The sequence below is a fragment of the Balaenoptera physalus genome, assembly GCF_965194825.1.
Source record: "Balaenoptera physalus genome assembly, chromosome: 1".
In the NCBI taxonomy this organism is placed as follows: domain Eukaryota; kingdom Metazoa; phylum Chordata; class Mammalia; order Artiodactyla; family Balaenopteridae; genus Balaenoptera; species Balaenoptera physalus.
In genome coordinates this window covers 95,256,401-95,277,880 of record NC_138882.1, presented here as the reverse complement: position 1 = coordinate 95,277,880, position 21,480 = coordinate 95,256,401, and the positions used below count along the sequence as shown (strand labels likewise).

The window sequence follows — 21,480 nt, the reverse complement described above, 5'->3', positions numbered from 1 at the left end:
TTTTAGTTATTATTTTACATTAGAATGATTGTGAATGCATTTTTCACCCATTTTTTAAATCTTCCTTTAGAGCATAACATACTGTCTTAAATCACTGCATATACCTATGTTCTTTAGAATTGGTCAATTGAATGTTGTAGACTAAGGAATAATTCAATCTGATATTGAATATAAGTGGCTGTTATTGTCATATTGAAAGGTCGAATGCATAATATGATTTTTCTCTTAGTAGAGCAATATATTATGAGAAGTTTGGATAAGGAATTCCAGAACTGTGAAATAGTTCTATGTGTGTTTTTTAGCACTGTCTTAGGTGGAAACATATACAAGAAGTGAAATACCATGTTCTTGAGAAATCTCTAATTATTGTAGGAGAAAGTTTGAATTCATAAAATCATTAGAACCATGTTTCAAAAATTAAAGGAGTGAGAGAGACTTCTATTTAGGATTAGGGAAGGAAGTATTAGAACTTCTATTTCTATTTATTTTTAATGCTTTATATATGTTTTATAATGAATAATATAATATATATATTTTATGTAAATTTATAAAATATAAATATGTATTTGTATTGTATAAATATTTATATATTTGGAATGAATGCTCACAGATTTCTTATTGATGGAAATGTGTTAATGCTGTTAACAAGAGGAAGCCAAAGGTATCAATGTGGACTGCAGAGTTGGAAAAGACTTTATAGAAGAGGTAGATTTAAAAAACAAAGTAGAGTTTAAGGTATAGAGAGGATTTGGATAGTTGTAGAGAATGATGGAGTGTGCAAAATATTATGTTTAGGAGAGTATCATTAACAATGATGTAAGTACTCAACATTAGTTTATTTCCTTCTTTGGTTGATAGTATAATTCTCAAAACCAAAAAATCTTCTTTCTCCCTTATCTTTCACTTCTAATTGGTTATCTAATGCTGTTGTTTCTAACTCTTAATATCTAGCTCTTAAAATCTAACTAATTTAAGAATTTTTAACTCTTAAATATCTTTTGAATCTTCCCCCTTTTCTTCATCTCCAGAGACCTAGAACAGTTCAAGTCCTCATTTCCTCTTTCCTGGTTTTTAGAGTTTCAAGCACATTCTCTTAGCCTAGGAGAGGGATGCATGTGAGTAACATAATGGACCACAAATTGTATCTGGGACATTATCATCAAACCATGCTTCATATTACCCTCATTTGTCCTCATCTTTGTTCATCTCTTTTTGTGTTTACTAGGCTTCTATTTGCTTTGGCCTTTATTCATAACCTTCTTTCTTACCGCAATAGCCCTCATTCTTACTGCATTGTTTCCTGGCTACACTTTGCATTCTTCCTTAATGATATTTTCATAGGCTTACATCTTGGTTAGTGTATGCCTCCATTGTCCCCTCAAGAGTTACAATCATTGAGCTATCCTAAGACCACTGTTATTCTCTGCACTCCTCAGATACAGCCTACTCTACCCCTTATATCTTGACATTAGATTGGAACCAGACATCTCTGACCAGAACTAATTGCAGCATCTTTAGAATCAATCTTTTTGTTTCCAGTCTTGTCTACCTTTTGTTCATTCTCTGCATTTATGCTAGAGTGTTCCTTTAAAAATACAAATCTGACTATTCTGTGTTGCAGATTTAAGAGCCATCTAATTGCCTAAGTTCAAACTTTTTGTCTCTTCATTGTTCATTTAAAGAATGAGGTAGTGCATACCAAGTAAGTTAAAGACAACTGTAAATTCAGAATCTTTGTCAAATAGTTTTTTGTGTTTCTTTACTTGGTACAGTTTTCTTTGCTTCTTCATGTGTCTCCTATCTTCAGTTCAGTCTAATATAGCTCTAAACAGGTTTTACTCCTGTGGTCAGTTTTCTATCTCTGTGCCCACATTTATTTTCACTCTGGTTGTATAATAGATTCTCCCTCTAGTTTTTTCTATTGCTTCTTCTTTGGCTATTAGATACTACAATAACTATTGAAATTAGATTTAGATGTTTCTCATTTAGCTTTGGATATTAATTAGGAACATAACAGACATGGTCTTTGTTCTCATGAGATTTTGCACTCTACTTGGAGACACATAAAATGAATAATTACAAATAAATATTTAATTACAAATTGGGATAAGTGCTATGAAGGAAATGAAAATGACAAAATATAAGAAAATAATAAGGCCTAATCTAGATTTGGTGATCAAGGATGGCCTTAAACTGAGACCTAAATAAGTGAGATTTAGTTAAGGGAAAGCATGTGAGTTGGAGAGAGCTTTTCAGTCAGGAGGAAAAGCATGTAGAAATCCCCTGAGGTGTGAAGGAGCTTGGTTAATACATGTGAGTGAATGAAAACCTTTGTGACTAAGTGTAAGAAGAAATATGGAAAGGGGAATGAAGTGAGTATGGGGTGATAAGGACCAAATCAGGTAGGGCCAAGGAAAGGAATTTTGCTTTTATTCTTCTGGCAAAGGAACACCACTGAAAGATTTTAATTAGAGGAATGACATGATCTTGTTTGCATTTTTAAAGGATCATTGTCACTTCTGTATGGAAGGTAAATTTGATGTTGGGTGGGGAGTGTTGGTAGTGAGGAATAGAAGTGGAGAAATAAGATTGGAGGCTATTCAAATGGTACAGCTATGAAAGAATGTCTTTTAAAAATGGAATCATCACACTTCTCCTAGCATTTGGTGAGCCCATTAATCTGAGGACATTTTGTCTGTCTTCAGCTCCGAAAAATTTTATTCCCTTTTTTCTTCTCTTCTCGTCATTGTTCTCTCTCTCCCTCTCCCTCTCTCTCCGTAAGTCCCGATAAGTAGATTTTGCAAATTCTGGATCTATCCTTCATGTTTTAAAGTTTTTCCCTTACACTTTCTACCTTCTAGTTCTTTTTCTGCAGAACTTGGGGAAAAATTTTTTTTTTTGCATCCTCCTCCTAATTCAATCTTCAGGTATGTTTGTTTTGCTATTTTAAAAATCTTAGTTGTCTATTTTAAATTTTTAAAGAGCTCTAGGTAATTTATTTCATGGCTATAGTATCCTGTTGGAACTTAACTATACTTAGCAATTATAAAATTTTTTCTCCTTGGATTTTATTTTATTTCTCTTAATTGAATTTGTACCTCTCTTTCATGGTTTTGCTCTTCTTCACTAATTGTTGATTCTTGATTGTTTACTCATCTAAGTATTTGAGAATCCATATTCACCCACGTGTGTGTTGCAATCTGATTCTTCTGATTATGGGGAGAGATGGGAGGTGCTATAAGGAAGGGTGGGCTTGGTAGCCTGTCTTTTGGTTATAGGGAATGCTTATTTTGCTTAGAGTTTATGAGCTGGGAATTAGTCCCTTTGGGTCTAACTCCCAGAATCCTTGATTTAACCTGAGATGGGCTGTGTGGTGGGGGGGTGTGGTCACCTGGTATAGTTGTTCACATAACCTTATTGAATTAATATGAGTTCTCCCCCCTCAGCCTCCAAGGATTCTTCAACGTTTTGGTTTGTTAACGTTAGGCTGTCTTGTTTTGTTAATGTGTGTGTGTGTGTGTGTGTGTGTGTGTGTGTGTGTGTGTGTATATATAAAATTTTTCTTTTAATTTATGGGATTGGGGGTGAGAGAGAGTGGACACATACTCAGTCTACTGTCTTTATTTTATTTTATTAAAAAAAATTTACTTATTTATTTTGGTTGCGTGGGTCTTGGTTGTGGCATGTGGGAACTTTTAGTTGCGGTGTGTGGACTTCTTAGTTGCGGCATGCATGTGGGATCTAGTTCCTTGACCAGGGATCGAACCCAGGCCCCCTGCATTGGGAGCATGGAGTCTTACCCACTGGACCACCAGGGAAGTCCCAATCAGTCCACTGTCTTTAACCAATCTTTGAGTTTTAAAAAATAAACTATTTTTACCTAAGCTGTGTGACTTCATTTTATATAGATCCATTGCTTATTTTGTTTAATGAACTTTGGGCTCATTTGGTTGTGGAATTAATTTTATAGAAACAGTACTATTAATATTTATCCATTATTATTTAGCATAGTTCCATTTGGACTTCCTCTATGCTTTACAGCACTCTAGTTGCATTAACCCATCTCTTTTGGTTTTTCCCTTTCAAATGGAATTCTTATTTCTTGTCTCTCCTTTCCCATTTTTTTAAATCCAGCTTTTAACGCACTTATATTCTTTTGATTTTTTTAGAAGAGATGACTAAGCTTAAAAATAACAAAGAAGTAGAACTTGAAGAATTGAAAAAAATCTTGGTAAGTGTATGGTTTCTCTTATTAATATGTAGCAGTTATTTTTCAAAATAGTATTAAATCCAGTGACTTAGACTCTCATCCTATAGATGTCTTATGGTAGTTTTTCAACTAAAATATAAAAAAACTACATTTGGTTTTAGTGAAGCCACATTTCTTATCTCTATCAATTTGTATAGTATATTTTGATAACTGTCGGTGTAGGTGTTTATATTACTTAAGCATGTGTTGATAGTACATTTAAGTGAGATCAAATATGCCTATTACGTAGCTGATTGTAAATTTGGTGTGTGTTTGATAACTTTGAGCCACAAAGCTGCAATTTTGAGAAAGATATGTATGATATCTATTCAATACCTATGTTTAGTATTCAAATAGAATCATATTTAATGAATTTGTTAGGATAAGGCTTCATTATGTTTTACTTGATTATAGTGTGTAGAGCATGGGTTGGTAAACTTTTTTTGTAAAGGACTAGATAGTAAATATTTTAGGCTTTGTGGCTATATACAGAATGTTAATTTTCTCATCCCCCTCCATTTTTTTTCTTTTATTTTTAACAATCTTATAAAAATGTAAGAACCATTCTTAGTTCAAGGGCCTACAAAAGAAGGTTGTGGGCTGATTTTGTCTCAGAGGCTGTAGTTTGCCAACCTTTGCTTATAGAAGACAATATTGTTTATGATTACAGATCTTTGATTTTGGGTTTAACCAATCACATCTCTACCTGATTTTGCAACTCCTAATTCTTCCATCTCTTGGGAAGCACTATTTCCAAATGCTTATCCTTTCTTCAGTGAATTGCTTTTGCACAAATTCTTGCAAATAATAATATTTACATTTCTTTCAAATTTGATAATATAAATTTATACTTCAGGTCTCAGCTTAAATATCAATTCTTTAGAAATCTCTCTTGACATTCCTAGCTAGTTTAGGTCTCTATATAGCTTGTTCCTATAGCACCCTGAATTTTTCCTTTATAGCACTTATAACAAATGAAATTTATTTTTGGTATAATTATTTAAGGCTTTTTTCGCCCTTTAGAGTCTCCTTTACTTAGCACAGTAGATGGCACATAGTAGGTGGTCAATAAATAAATAGTGGAATGCTCCAATAAGGGCTAAGAACCTTTGTCCTGTTTGCCCTGTAACCTCAGTACTTAGCACAGTAACTGACACTTTGTAAGCACTTAATAAATATTTGTTGAATGAATTAATACTAAAGTATTATTTTTACACTCCTACATGGACAAGGATTGGTTTAGGTTTTGTTATATTTGAATAGCCGGTAGAGCATAATTAATATCTTGGTCCTTAGAATCATAATGCTTTGATGGTATCCAGCTTTTTACTTCTTAACTGTATGACCTAGAGCAATTTACCTAAATTCTTGATGCCTTGGTTTTTCCATGAAAATGGTTTTTCCATTTTTATGAAATGGGGGAAATAATTGTACATATCTCATAGGGTGGTTGTGAGGGATGAATAAGATACATTTATTCATTTAACAAATATTTGTTGAGTTCCTTTTATGGTATACTCTGGGGATGCACTGGGGAGCAAATGGATGCATATCCTGTTTTCATGGAGCTAGTCATGAAATACTCACACTTAAATACAAGCAGTCATTCAAAGGTAATATTACAATGGTGTCAAGGGCAATAAAGGATTAGTTCACAGTGTAATAAATGGATTTGAACTATTTAGAGAGTTTAGGAGACGTTTTTTGAAAAAGTAAAGATTGAACTGGAATCCAGAGAAGGAAGGGAAGTGCTTATCAGGTGGAGAAAATATGTGCAAAGGTTCTTTGATAGGAAGGAGTATGGTGAATACAACATGGAGTGAAAGAAAGAGTGTGGTGCAAAATGAGGCTAGAGAGGTAGTAGGAGCCTGTTAATTCATGGCCCTTTAAAATCATATCAACAGAATTTTATGTTTATCCTAAGAGGAATGAGAAGCTCTAAAGAATTTCAGCAGGGAGTAAATTGGTCAGATTTGCAATTTGAAGAGCTCATTTGGTTTGCAGTACGGAGAACACAATATATTAAGATAGAACAGTTAAGAATAGACAGACAATCACAGGAGCCAGAGAAGAGAACTTAGGCTGGGAGATGATGGTAGTAGTGAGATACTACTTTGAGAGATATTTAAGATTTAAATACTTTGGATTGATGTAGAGTATTGGTAATACCATTTGTTGAAAAGACTCTCCTTTTTCTTTATGTATGTATGTGTGTATGTATGTATTTATTTTTTTGGCTGCACCAAGCGGCTTGCGGGATCTAAGTTCCTCGACCAGGGATTGAACCTGAGCTCTCGGCAGTGAAAGTGCAGAGTCCTAACCATTGGACCGCCAGGGAATTCCTAAGACTCCTTTTTCTATTGAGTTACTTTTGCACATTTATAAAAGCAAATCAATTGACCATATTTGTGTGGGTCTACTTCTGGGCTATTTCTATTTCATTGACTTTTGTGGTCTATCCATTCACCAGTGTTTTGTTTATTGTAGCTTTATAGTGAGTCTTAGATTTGGGTAGTGTGATTCCTCCAGCTTTATTATTCTTTTGCATATAAATTTTATTTTTTAAATGTATTTATTTTTTGCATCTAATTGTATTTTATTTTATTTTTTCTTCCAGTTTTCTTGAGATATAATTGTCATACAGCACTGTATAAGTTTAAGGTCTACAGCATAATGATTTGACTTACATACATTACAATAAGTCTACATCCATCATCTCATATAGATACAAAATGAAAGAAATAGAAAAAAAATTTTCCTTGTGATGAGAACTGTTAAGATTTACTGTCTTAACAACTTTCATAAATAACATACAGCAGTGTGAATTATATCACATTGTACGTTACATCCCTAGTACTGTTTATCTTATAACTGGAAGTTTGTGCCTTTTGGCAGTCTTCGTCCAACTCCTTGTCCTCCCTTATTTTCCCCACCCCCATAACCATAAATCTCATCTCTGTTTTATGACTTTGTTTGTTTTGAAGTATAATTGACCTAAAACAGTATGCTAGTTCCTGTTGCACACCAGTGATTTGATATTTCTGTACATTTCGAAATGTTCACTGTGATAAGTCTAGTTACAGTATGTCACCATACAAAGATATTACATGGGTATTGACTATATTCCCCACACTGTACATTTCATACCTGTGACTCATTTATTTTGCAACTGGAAGTTTGTACCTCTTAGTCTTCTTTGCCTATTTCTTTCCTACCCTCACCTCTCTCCCCTCTGGCAACCACCTGTTTTTCCACTGTATCTATAACTCTGTTTCTGTTTTGTTGTGTCTGTTCATTTGTTTTGTTTTTTAGATTTCACATATAAGTGAAATCATACAGTATTTGCCTTTCTCTGTATGACTTATTTCAACATAATACCCTCTGGGTCCACCTATTTGTTGCAAATAACAAGATTTCGTTTTTTTTATGGCTGTTATATATCTATCTATCTTTCTCACATATTCTTTATCTGTTCATCAATTGATGGGCATTTATGTTGCTTCCATATCTTAGCTATTGTAAATAATGCTGCAGTGCACATAAGGGTGCATATATCTTTTTGAATTAGTGTTTTTGTTTCCTTCAGATAAATTCTCAGAAGTGAAATTGCTAGATCATATGGCAATTGTATTTTAACTTTTTTGAGAAACCTCCATCCTGTTTTCCATAGTGGCTGCACCAATTTACATTCCCACCAACAATGCATGAGGGTTCCCTTTGTTCCACATCCTCACCAACACTTGTTATCTCTTATCTTTTGATAATAGCCATTCTGACAGATGGGAGGTGGTATCTAATTGTGGTTTTGATTTGCCTTTCCCTGATTAGTGGTGATGAGCATCTTTTCATGTGCCGGTTGGACATCTTTATGTCTTTGGAAAAATCTCTCTTCAGATCCTTTTCCCTGTCCTATTTTATAATGGGGTTGTTTGTTTTTTTTGATGTTGAGTTGTATGAGTTCTTTGTTTCTTTGTATATTGTGGATGTTAACCCCTTTTGGATGTATCATTTGCAAATATTTTCTCCCATTCAGTAGGTGGCCTTTTCATTTTTTTGATAGTTTCCTTTTCTATGCAAAAGTCTTTTAGTTTGATATAGTCCAATTGGTTTATTTTGATTTTGTTTCCCTTGCCTGAGGAAACATATCCAAAAAAAATATTGCTAACACTGATGTCAAATAGTGTACTGCCTATGTTTTCTCCTAGGAATTTTATGGTTTCAGGTCTTGCATTTAAGTCTTCAATCCATTTTGAATTTATTTTTGTGCATGGTGTGAGAGAGTAGTCCAGTTTGATTCTTTTGCATGTAGCTGTCCAGTGTTCCCAATACCATTTATTAAAGAGGCTGTCTTTTCCCCATTGTATTTCTTGCTCTTTTGTTGTAGGTTAATTGATTATATAAGCATGGGCTTAGTTCTGCGCTCTCTGTTCTGTTCCATTGATCTACGTGTCTGTTTTGGTGCCAGTACCATACTGTTTTGATGACTGTAGCTTTGTGGTAGAGTTTGAAATCAGGGAGCATGATACCTCCTGCTTTGTTCTTTCTCAAGATCGTTTTGGCAATCTGAGGTCTTTTGTGTTTCCATACAAATTTTAGAATTATTGTAGTATAGTGAAAAATGCCATTGTTATTTTGATAGGGAATGCATTGAATTTGTAGATTGCCTTGGGTAGTGTGGTTGTTTTAATGACATTAATTCTTTGAGTCCATGAATATGGTATATCTTTTCATCTTTTTCTTGTTTGTTTTCAATTTCTTTCATCAGTGTCTTATAGTTTTCCAGGTAGAGATTTTTACTTCCTTACTTAGAGTTATTCATAGGTATTTTATTCTCCTTGATGTGATTGTAAATGGGATTACTTTCTTAATTTCTCTTTCTGATAGTTTGTTGTTAGTATATAGAACTACAGCAGATTTCTGTGTATTAATTTTGTATCCTGTAACTTTACCGAATTCATGGATGAGTTCTAGTAGATTTTTGGTGGTGTCTTTAGGGTTTTCTGTTTACAGTATCGTGTCATATGCACACAGTGACAGTTTTACTTCTTCCTTTCCGATTTGGATTCTTTTTATTTCTTTTTCTTGTATGATAGATGTGGCTAGGATTTCCAATTCTTTGTTAGGTAGAAGTGGTGAGTGTGGGCATCCTTGTCTTGTTCCTGATTTTAAAGGAAATACTTTTGACTGTTGAGTATGATGTTAGCTGTGGGCTTGTCATATATGACCTTTATTATGTTGAGATATGTTCCCTCTATACTCACTTTCTGGAGAGTTTTTAACATAAATGGATATTGAATTTTGTCAAAAACTTTTTCCACATCTATTGAGATGATCATATAATTTTTATTCTTCAGCTGGTTAATGTGGTGTATCACATTAATGTGCAGGTATTGAGCCATCCTTGCATCCCTGGGATAAATCCCACTTGATCATGGTGTATAATCCTTTTAATGTATTGTTGAATTTGGTTTCCTAATATTTTGTTGAGGATTTTTGTATCTATGTTCGTCAATGATATTGGCCTGTAATCTTTTGTTTTTGTGATATCTTTGACTGGTTTTGCTAATAGGATAATACTGGCCTGGCAGGATTAGTTTGGAAGAGTTCCTACCTCTGCAGTTTTTTGGAATAGTTTGAGAAGGATAGGTTTTAATTCCCCTCTAAATGTTTGGTAGAATTCACCTATGAAGCCATCTGGTCCTGGCCTTTTGTTTGTTGGAAATTTTTAAAATTACTGATTCAATTTCATTACTGGTACTTGGTCTGTTTATTCTTTCTATGTCTTCCTGGTTCAGTCTTAGAAAATGTACAATTCTAGGAATTTGTCCTTTTCTTCTAGGCTGTCCATTTTATTGGTGTAAAATTGTTCATAGTAATCTCTCATGATCCTTTGTATTTCTGTGGTATTGGTTGTATTTATCCTTTTTTATTTCTGATTTTATTGATTTGGGCCCTGTTTTTCTCTTGATGAGTCTCTTATGAAAGTTTATCAATTTTGTCTATTTTTTCAAATAACCAGCTCTTAGTTTTGTTGATCTTTTGTATTGTTTTCTTAGTCTCTCTTTTTAAAAATTTAGTTCTGATTTTTATGATTTTCTTCCTTTTACTAACTTTGGGTTTTGTGTGTTCTTTTTCTACTTCCTTTGGGTGTAAGTTTAAACTATTTATTTGAGATTTTTCTTGTTTCCTGAGAGGTAGAATTGTATCACTGTAAACCTCCCTCTTAGAACTGCTTTTGCTGCATTGCTTAGATTTTGGATTGTTGTGTTTTCATTTTCATTTGTCACCACGTATTTTCTGATTTATTCTTTGATTTCTTCAGTGATCCATTGGTTGTTTAGTAGCATATTGTTTAGTCTTCACACGTTTGGGAGTTTTTTTCCCTTGTAGTTTTTTTCTTTGTAGTTGATTTCTAGTCTCATAGTGTTGTGGTCAGAAAAGATGCTTGATATGAATTGAATTTTCTTAAATTTACTGATTTTTTTTGTGGCCTAGCATGTGGTCTATCCTGGAAAAGGTTCCATGTATACTTGAAAAGAATGTCTAGTCTGCTGCTTTTGGATGGAATGTTCTGTATAGATATATTGAGTCCTTTTGGTCTAATGTGTCATCAAAGGCCAGTGTTTTATTGATTTTCTGTCTGGATAATCTGTCTATTGATGTAAGTGGGATGTTAAAGTTCCCTGCTGTTATTGTGTTACTGTCAATTACTCCCTTTATGTCTGTTAATGTTGGCACTATGTATTTAGGTACTTCTATATGTTTGTAGGTACTTCTATGTATTTAGGTACTTCTATATGTTTGTAGGCACTATGTATTTAGGTACTTCTATATGTTTGTAGGTACTATGTATGTAGGTACTTCTATATATATGTGCATATATATTTATAATTATTATATCATCCTTTTGATTAATCCCTTGATCATTATGTAATGTACTTCTTTGTCTCTTGTAACAGTCTTTGTTTTACTTTGTCTGATATAAGTATTGTTACCCTGGCTTTCTTTTGATTTACATTTTCATGGAATACCTTTTTCCATGCCCTCACTTTTAGTCTGTGTCTTTAGATCTGAAGTGAGTCTCTTGTAAGCAGCATATATATGGATCTTGTTTTTTTGCCCATTCAGGCACTCTGTGTCTTTTGTTGGGAGAATTTAGTCCATTAGTCCATTTCTTTTAAAGTAATTACTGATAGGTATGTTCTTATTGCTGTTTTTAAATTGGTTTTGTTGTATTTTTCAAAGTTAGACAGGTTTATTTTTTTGTAAGACCTGTCAGAGCTTTCTTTCTTCCTCTTTTTTTTGTTGAACTATAGTTGATTTACCATATTGTGTTATTTTCAGGTGTATAGCATAGTGATTCGGTTTTTTGCAGATTATATTCCATTATAGGTTATCAAAAGATATTGGGTGTAATTCTGTGTGCTATACAGTATATTCTTGTTGCATATCTATTTTATTTATAGTAGTTTGTATTTGTTAACAGCATACCCCTAATTTGCCCCTCCCCACTTCCCTCTCCCCTTTGGTAACTACAAGTTTGTTTTCTACATCTGTGATTCTGTTTCTGTTTTGCATATACATTCATTTGTATTATTTTTTAGATTCCACATGTGATATAATATAGTATTTGTATTTCTCTCTCTGACTTATTTTACTAAGCATAATATTCTCTAGGTCTGTCCATGTTGCTGCAAATGGCAGTATTTCATTCTTTTTTATGGCTGAGTAATATTCAATTTTGTGTGTGGTGTGTGTGTGTGTGTGTGTGTGTGTGTGTGTGTGTGTGTGTGTGTGTGTATACATCTTAATCCAGTCATCTGTTGATGGGTACTTGGGTAGCTTCCGTGTTTCTGTGTCTTGGCTGTTGTAAATAGTGCTCCTGTGAATGTTGCGGTGCATATATCTTTTTGAATTAGTGTTTTAGGTTTTTTGGATATGTGCCCAGGAGTGGAATTGCTTCATCATATGGTAATTCTGTTTTTAGTTTTTTAAAGGAACCTCTATACTGTTTTCCATAGTGGCTGCACCAATTTACATTCCCACCAACAGTGTACCAGGGTTCCCTTTTCTCCACATCCTCTCCAATGTTTGTTATTTGTAGACTTTTGATGAGAGCCATTCTCAGAGGTGTGAGGTGATATTTAATTGTGGTTTTGATTTGCATTTCTCTGATAATTAGTGATGTTGAGCATCTTTTCATGTGCCTGTTAGCCATTTATGTATCTTCTTTGGAGAAATGTCTATACAAGTCTTCTGTCCATTTTCTGATTGGATTGGTTGTTTTTGATATTGAGTTGTATGAGGTGTTTGTATATTTTGAATATTAAAACTCCTTGTCAGTCATATCATTTGCAAATATTTTCTCCTATTTTGTAGGTTGTCTTTTTGTTTTGTCGATGGTTTCCTTTACGGTGCAAAAGATTTTAAGTTTAATAGGGTCCCATGTATTTATTTTTGCTTTTATTTCTTTTGCCTTAGGAGACTGATCCAAGAAAATATTGCTATGATTTATGTTAAAGAGTGTTCTGCCTATGTTTTTCTCTAGGACTTTTATGGTTTCCAGTCTTACATTTAGGTTTTTAATACATTTTGTGTTATTTTTATATATGGTGTTAGAGAATGTTCTGATTTCATTCTTTTACATGTAGCTGTCCAGTTTTCCCAGCACCAAAGAGACTGTCTTTTCTCCATTGTACATTCTTGCCCCCTTTGTTGTAGATTAATTGACAATAGGTGTGTGGATTTATTTCTGGGCTCTATTTTGTTCCATTCATCTCTGTGTCTGGTTTTGTACCAGTACCATACTGTCTTGATTACTGTAGCTTTGTAGTGTAGTCTGAAGTCTCTGAGGATTATACTTTCAGCTTTGTTGTTTTGTTTTTCAGGATTGCTTTGGCAACTCATGGTCTTTCGTGGTTCTATATGTATTTTAGGATTATTTGTCCTAGTTCTGTGAAAAATGTCATGGGTATTTTGACAGGGATTGCATTAAATTTGTAGATTGCTTTGGGTGGTATGGCCATATTAATAATATTAATTCTTCCAATCCAAGAGCACAGGATATCTTTCCATTTCTTTGAATCATCTCCTATTTCCTTCATCAGTGTTTTATAGTTTGCAGAGTTTTCATCTCCTTGTTTAAGGTTATTCCTAGGTATTTTATTTTTCTGATGAAATTTTAAATGGGATTTTTTTTTACTTTCTCTTTTTGATAATTCATTATTAGTGTATAGAAATGCAACAGATTTCTGTGTATTAATTTTGTGTCCTGCAACTTTACCAAATTCATTGATGAGCTCAAGTAGTTTTTTGGTAGCATCTTTAGTACATCTTAATCTTGTATTCTGCAATCTTGTTGAATTCATCTTTTAGTTCTAATAGTTTTTGGGTGGAGGCTTTAGGGTACTTTGTATAGAGTATCATGTAATCTGCAAATAGTAACAGTTTTACCCCTTTCTTTCCAATTTTGATACTTGTTTTTCCTTCTTGTCTGATTGCTGTGAGTAGGACTTTCAATACTATGTTAAATAGATGTGGTGAGAGTGGGCATTCTTGTCTAGTTCCTGAATTTGGTGGGAAGTCTTTCAGCTTTTCACTGTTGAATACTACTTTGGCTGTGGGTTTTTCATATATGGCCTTTATTATGTTGAGATATGTTTACTCTATACCAACTTTGATGAGAGCTTTTATTGCGAATGGATGTTGAACTTTGTCAAACATTTTTTTCTGCATCTGTTGGAATGATCATGGGTTTTTTTTTGTCTTTCCTTCTGTTAATGTGGTGTATCACATTGATTGACTTGCATATGTTGAACCAGCCTTGTGGCCCTGGAATAAATCCAACTTGATCATGGTGCATGATCTTTTTATGTATTGTTGAATTTGGTTTGCTAATATTTTGTTGAAGATTTTTACATATATATTCATAAAATATATTTTCTTTTCTTTCTAGTGTCTTTGTCTGATTTTGGTATCAGGGTAACAGTGGCCTTGTGGAACGAATTTGGGAGTGTTTCCTCTTCAATTTGGGGGAATAGTTTGAGAAGGATAGGTCTTAGCTCTTCTTTATATGTTTAGTAGAATTATCCTGTTCTGGACTTTTGTTTGCTGGGAGTTTTATTACAGATTCAATTTCGCTTTTAGTGAGCAGTCTGTTTCAATTGTCTGTTTCCTCTTGACTCAGTCTTGGCAGGCTGTATGTTTCTAGGAATGTGTCCATTTCTTCTAGGTTGTTTAGTTTATTGGCATATAATTGTTGATAACATTCTCATGACTTTTTGTATCTCTGTGGTATTGGCTGTTATTTTTCCTCTTTCATTTCTTATTTTGTTTGTTTGGGTCCTCTTTTTTTTCTTCTTGGTGAGTCTGGCTAAAGGTTTATCAATTTTGTCAAAAAATAAGCTCTTGTTTTTATTGATATTTTCTTTTATTTTTGGTCTCTTATTTATTTCCTCTCTGATCTTTATTGTTTCCATCCTTCTGCTGACTTTTGTCTTTGTTTTTCTTTTTCTAATTCTTTTAGGTGATAGGCTAGGTTGTTTGTGATTTTCTTTGTTTCTTGAGGAAAGCCTGTATCACTATAAACCTCTCTCTTAGAACTGCTTTTGCTGCATCCTATAGATTTTGGAAAATTGTGTTTTCATTTTCCTCAAGGTATTTTGATTTCCCCTTTGATTTCATTGGTGACCCCCTTTTTTTTTTTTTTTTAGTAGCATGTTGTTTAGTTGCCACATGGTTGTTCTTTTCCCATTTTTCTTTCTGTAGTTGATTTCTAGTTTCATACAATTATTGGAAAAGATGCTTGATAAAATTTCTGTCCTCCTAAATTTGTTGAGGCTTGTTTTGTGATGTAGTATATGATCTATCCTGGAGAATGTTCTATGTCAACTTGAAAAGAATGTGTATTCTGCTTTTTTTTGAGTGTAGCAACCTGTACATAGCAATTAAGTCCAGCTGGTCTACTGTGTCATATGGGACCTCTGTTGCCTTATAGATTTTCTGTCTGGATGATCTGTCCATTGATGTCAGTCAAGTGTTAAAGTCTCCTATTATCATTGTATTATTTTCAGTTTCTCCCTTTATGTATGTTAGTATTTAAATGTTTAGTGCTCCTGTATTGGGTGCGTATATGTTAACAAGCGTAAAATCGTCTTCTTGTATTGATACCTTTATCATTGTATGATGCTCTTCTTTATCTTTTGTTATAGCCTTTGTTTTAAAACATATTTGGTCTGATATGAGTATTGCTACCCCCACTTTCTTGTTTCTGTTTGCATGAAATCTTTTTCCATCTGCTTACTTTCAGTCTGTGTATTTCACTCTGAAGTGAATCTCTTGTAGTTAGCATATTGAAGGCTCTTGGTTTTTTTTAATCCAATCACCCACCATATATTTTGATGGGAGCATTTAGTCTATTAAAATTGAGCATAATTGATCAGAGGGCAGACAGCAGAAGCAAGAAAAACTACAATCCTGCAGCCTGTGGAACAAAAACCACATTCACAGAAAGACAGACAAGATGAAAAGGCAGAGGGCTATATACCAGATGAAGGAACAAGATAAAACCCCAGAAAAACAACTAAATGAAGTGGAGATAGGCAACCTTCCAGAAAAAGAATTCAGAAAAATGATAGTGAAGCTGATCCAGAACCTCAGAATAAGAATGGAGGAAAAGATCGAGAAGATGCAAGAAGTGTTTAACAAAGAGCTAGAAGAATTAAAGAACAAACAGAGATGAACAATACAATAACTGAAATGAAAACTACACTAGAAGGAATCAATAGCAGAATAACTGAAGCAGAAGAACGGATAAGTGACCTGGAAGACAGAATGGTGGAATTCACTGCTGCAGAACAGACTAAAGAAAAAAGAATGAAAAGAAATGAAGACAGCCTAAGAGACCTCTGGGACAACAATAAACACAACAACATTCGCATAATAGGGGTCCCAGAAGGAGAAGAGAGAGAGAAAGGACCAGAGAAAATATTTGAAGAGATTATAGTCAAAAACTTCCCTAACATGGGAAAGGAAATAGCCACCAAAGTCTAGGAAGCGCAGAGAGCCATACAGGATAAACCCAAGGAGAAACACGCCGAGACACATAGTAATCAAATTGGCAAAAATTAAAGACAAAGAAAAATTATTGAAAGCAGCAAGGGAAAAATGACAAATAACATACAAGGGAACTCCCATAAGGTTAACTAACAGCTGATTTCTCAGCAGAAACTCTACAAGCCAGAAGGGAGTGGCATGATATACTTAAAGTGATGAAAGGGAAGAACCTACAACCAAGATTACTCTACCTGGCAAGGATCTCATTTAGATTCGATGGAGAAATCAAAAGCTTTACAGAGAAGCAAAAGCTAAGAGAATTCAGCACCACCAAACCAGCTCTACAACAAATGCTAAAGGAACTTTGCTAAATGGGAAACACAAGAGAAGAAAAGGACCTACAAGAACAAACCCAGAACAATTAAGAAAATGGTCACAGGAACATACATATTGATAATTACCTTAAACGTGAATGGATTAAATGCTCCAACCAAAAGACACAGGCTTGCTGAATGGATACAAAAACAAGACGCATACATATGCTGTCTACAGGAGACCCACTTCAGACCTAGGGACACATACAGACTGAAAGTGAGGGCATGGAAAAAGATATTCCATGCAAATGGAAATCAAAAGAAAGCTGGAGTAGCAATACTCATATCGGATAAAATAGACTTTAAAATAAAGAATGTTACAAGACACAAGGAAGGACACTACATAATGATCAAGGGATCAATCCAAGAAGAAGATATAACAATTATAAATATATATGCACCCAACATAGGAGCACCTCAATAGATAAGGCAACTGCTAACAGCTTTAAAAGGGGAAATCGACAGTAACACACTAATAGTGGGGGACTTTAACACCTCACTTACACCAATGGACAGATCATCCAAACAGAATATTAATAAGGAAACACAAGCTTTAAATGACACAATAGACCAGATAGATTTAATTGATATTTATAGGACATTCCATCCAAAAACAGCTTTCTTCTCAAGTGCGCACGGAACATTCTCCAGGATAGATCACATCTTGGGTCACAAATCAAGGCTCAGTAAATTTAAGAAAATTGAAATCATATCAAGCATCTTTTCTGACCACAATGCTATGGATTAGAAATGAACTACAGGGAAAAAAATGTAAAAAACACAGACGCATGAAGGCTAAACAATACGTTACTAAATAACCAAGAGATCACTGAAGAAATCAAAGAGGAAATCAAAAAATGCCTAGAGACAAATGACAATGAAAACACGATGATCCAAAACCTATGGGATGCAGCAAAAGCAGTTCTAAGAGGGAAGTTTATAGCTATACAAGCCTATCTAAAGAAACAAGAAAAATCTCAAATAAACAATCTAACCTTACACCTAAAGGAACTAGAGAAAGAAGAACAACAAAACCCAAAGTTAGCAGAAGGAAAGAAATCATAAAGATCAGAGAGGAAACAAATGAAATAGAAACAAAAAACAATAGCAAAGATCAATAAAACTAAAAACTGGTTCTTTGAGAAGATAAACAAAATTGGTAAGCCATTAGCCAGACTCATCAAGAAAAAGAGGGAGAGGACTCAAATCAATAAAATCAGAAATGAAAAAGGAGAAGTTACAACAGACACCGCAGAAATACAAAGCATCGTAAGAGACTACTACAAGCAACTCTATGCCAATAAAATGGACAACCTGGAAGAAATGGACAAATTCTTAGAAAGGTATAACCTTCCAAGACTGAACCAGGAAGAAACAGAAAATATGAACAGACCAATCACAAGTAATGAAATTGAAACTGTGATTAAAAATCTTCCAATAAACAAAAGTCCAGGACCAGATGGCTGCACAGGTGAATTCTATCAAACATTTAGAGAAGAGCTAACACTCATCCTTCTCAAACTCTTCCAAAAAATTGCAGAGGAAGGAACACTCCCAAACTCAGTCTATGAGGCCACCATCACCCTGATACCAAAACCAGACAAAGATACTACAAAAAAAGAAAATTACAGACCAATATCACTGATGAATATAGATGCAAAAATCCTCAACAAAATACTAGCAAACAGAATCCAACAACACATTAAAAGGATCATACACCACGATCAAGTGGGATTTATCCCAGGGATGCAAGGATTCTTCAATATACGCAAATCAATCAATGTGATACACCATATTAACAAATTGAAGGAGAAAAACCATATGATCATCTCAATAGATGCAGAAAAAGCTTTTGACAAAATTCAACACCCATTTATGATAAAAACTCTCCAGAAAGTGGGCATAGAGGGAACCTACCTCAACATAATAATGGCCATATACGACAAAGCCACAGCAAACATCATTCTCAATGGTGAAAAACTGAAAGCATTTTCTCTAAGATCAGGAAGGAGACAAGGATGTCCACTCTCACCACTATTATTCAACATAGTTTTGTAAGTCCTAGCCACATCAATCAGAGAAGAAAAAGAAATAAAAGGAATACAAATTGGAAAAGAAGTAAAACTGTCACTGTTTGCAGATGACATGATACTATACATAGAGAATCCTAAAAATGCCACCAGAAAACTACTAGAGCTAATCAATGAATTTCGTAAAGTTGCAGGATAGAGAATTAATGCACAGAAATCTCTTGCATTCCTATACACTGATGATGAAAAATCTGAAAGAGAAGTTATGGAAACACTCCCATTTACCACTGCAACAAAATGAATAAAATATCTAGGAATAAACCTACCTAGGGAGACAAAAGACCTGTATGCAGGAAACTATAAGACACTGATGAAAGAAATTAAAGATGATACCAACAGATGGAGAGATATACCATGTCCTTGGATTGGAAGAATCAATATTGTGAAAATGACTATACTACCCAAAGCAATCTACAGATTCAATGCAATCCCTATGAAATTACTAATGGCATTTTTTACGGAACTAGAACAAATCATCTTAAAATTTGTATGGAGACACAAGAGACCCCGAATAGCCAAAGCAGTCTTGAGGGAAAAAAATGGAGCTGGAGGAATCAGACTCCCTGACTTCAGACTATACTACAAAGCTACAGTAATGAAGACAATATGGTACTGGCACAAAAACAGAAACATAGATCAATGGAACAAGATAGAAAGCCCAGAGAGAAACCCACGCACCTATGGTCAACTAATCTATGACAAAGGAGGCAAAGATATACAATGGAGAAAAGACAGTCTCTTCAATAAGTGGTGCTGGGAAAACTGGACAGCTACATGTAAAAGAATGAAATTAGAATACTCCCTAACACCATACACAAAAATAAACTCAAAATGGATTTGAGATCTAAATGTAAGACCAGACACTATAAAACTCTCAGAGGAAAACATAGGAAGAACATTCTTTGACATAAATCACAGCAAGATCTTTTTTGATCCACCTCCTAGAGTAATGGAAATAAAAACAAAAATAAACAAATGGGACCTAATGAAACTTCAAAGCTTTTGCACAGCAAAGGAAACCATAAACAAGATGAAAAGATAACCCTCAGAATGGGAGAAAATATTTGCAAACGAATCAACAGACAAAGGATTAATCTCCAAAATATATAAACAGCGCATTCAGCTCAATAGTAAAGAAACAAACAACCCAATCCAAAAATGGGCAGAAGACCTAAATAGATATTTCTCCAAAGAAGACATACAGATGGCCAAGAAGCACATGAAAAGATGCTCAACATCACTAATTATTAGAGAAATGCAAATCAGAACTACAATGAGGTGTCACCTCACACCAGTTAGAATGGGCACCATCAGAAAATCTACAAACAACAAATGCTGGAGAGGGTGTGGAGAAAAGGGAACCCTCTTGCACTGTTGGTGGGAATGCAAATTGATACAGCCACTATGGAGAACAATATGGAGGGTCCTCAAAAAACTAAGAATAGAATTACCATCTGACCCAGCAATCCCACTACTGGGCATATACCCAGAGAAAATCGTAATTCAAAAAGACACCTGCACCCCAATGTTCATTGGAGCACTATTTACAATAGCCAGGTCAGGGAAGCCAGCTAAATGCCCATCGACAGACGACTGGATAAAGAAGATGCGGTACATATATACAATGGAATATTACTCAGCCATAAAAAGAAACGAAATTGAGTCATTTGTTGAGACGTGGATGGATCTAGAGACTGTTATACAGAGTGAAGTAAGTCAGAAAGAGAAAAACAAATATCGTATATTAACGCATGTATGTGGAACCTAGAAAAATGGTACAGATGAACCGGTTTGCAGGGCAGAAATTGAGACACAGATGTAGAGAACAAACGTATGGACACCAAGGGGGGAAAACTGCGGTGGGGTGGGGATGGTGGTGTGTTGAATTGGGTGATTGAGACTGACATGTGTACACTGATGTGTATAAAATTGATGACTGATAAGAACCTGCAGTACAAACAAACAAACAAACGAAACAACTAATCCTAAAAAAAAAAAGGAATGAAATACTGACACACCCTACAGCATGGCTGAACCTTGAAGGCATGGTCTCACTGAAAGAAGCCAGACACGACAGGCCACATATTGAATGATTCCATTTCTATGAAATGACCCAAAGAGGTAAATCCATGGAGACAGAAAGCAGAGCAGTGGTGACCAGGGACTGGGGTGACAGGAATGAGGAATGACTGCCTATGAGGGGATGGGATTATCTCTTGTGTTGATGAAAATGTTCTAAAATTGGTTCTGGTGTTGGTTGCACAAGTCTGTGAATATACTAAAAACCATTGAATTGTGTACTTTAAAAAAAAATTGAGCGTAATTATTTATATGCATGTACTTACTGTTATTTTTTTCCTTGTTTTCCAGTTGTTTTTGTAGTTCTTTTTTTTTTTAAAGATTTATTTTATTATTGATTGATTGATTGATTGATTGCTATGTTGGGTCTTCGTTTCTGTGCTAGGGCTTCCTCTGGCTGCGGCAAGCGGGGGCCACTCCTCATTGCGGTGCGCAGGCCTCTCACTATCATGACCTCTCTTGTTGCGGAGCACAGGCTCCAGACACGCAGGCTCAGTAGCTGTGGCTCACGGGCCTAGTCACTCCGTGGCATGTGGGATCCTCCCAGACCAGGGCTTGAACCCGTGTCCCCTGCATTAGCAGGCAGACTCTCAACCACTGTGCCACCAGGGAAGCCCTGTAGGTCTTCGTTTTT

General features: G+C 34.7%; 1 protein-coding gene across 1 annotated transcript in view; it reads left to right on the top strand.

The window, feature by feature from the left end:
• The window catches only part of SYCP1 (synaptonemal complex protein 1), a 154,570-nt gene that overhangs the window by 48,060 nt on the left and 85,030 nt on the right, over window positions 1-21,480 (top strand). The window contains exon 16 of the mRNA XM_082458274.1: window positions 4,170-4,231. Coding sequence (XP_082314400.1) covers window positions 4,170-4,231 — 62 coding nt within the window. The remainder of the gene's footprint in view (window positions 1-4,169; window positions 4,232-21,480) is intronic.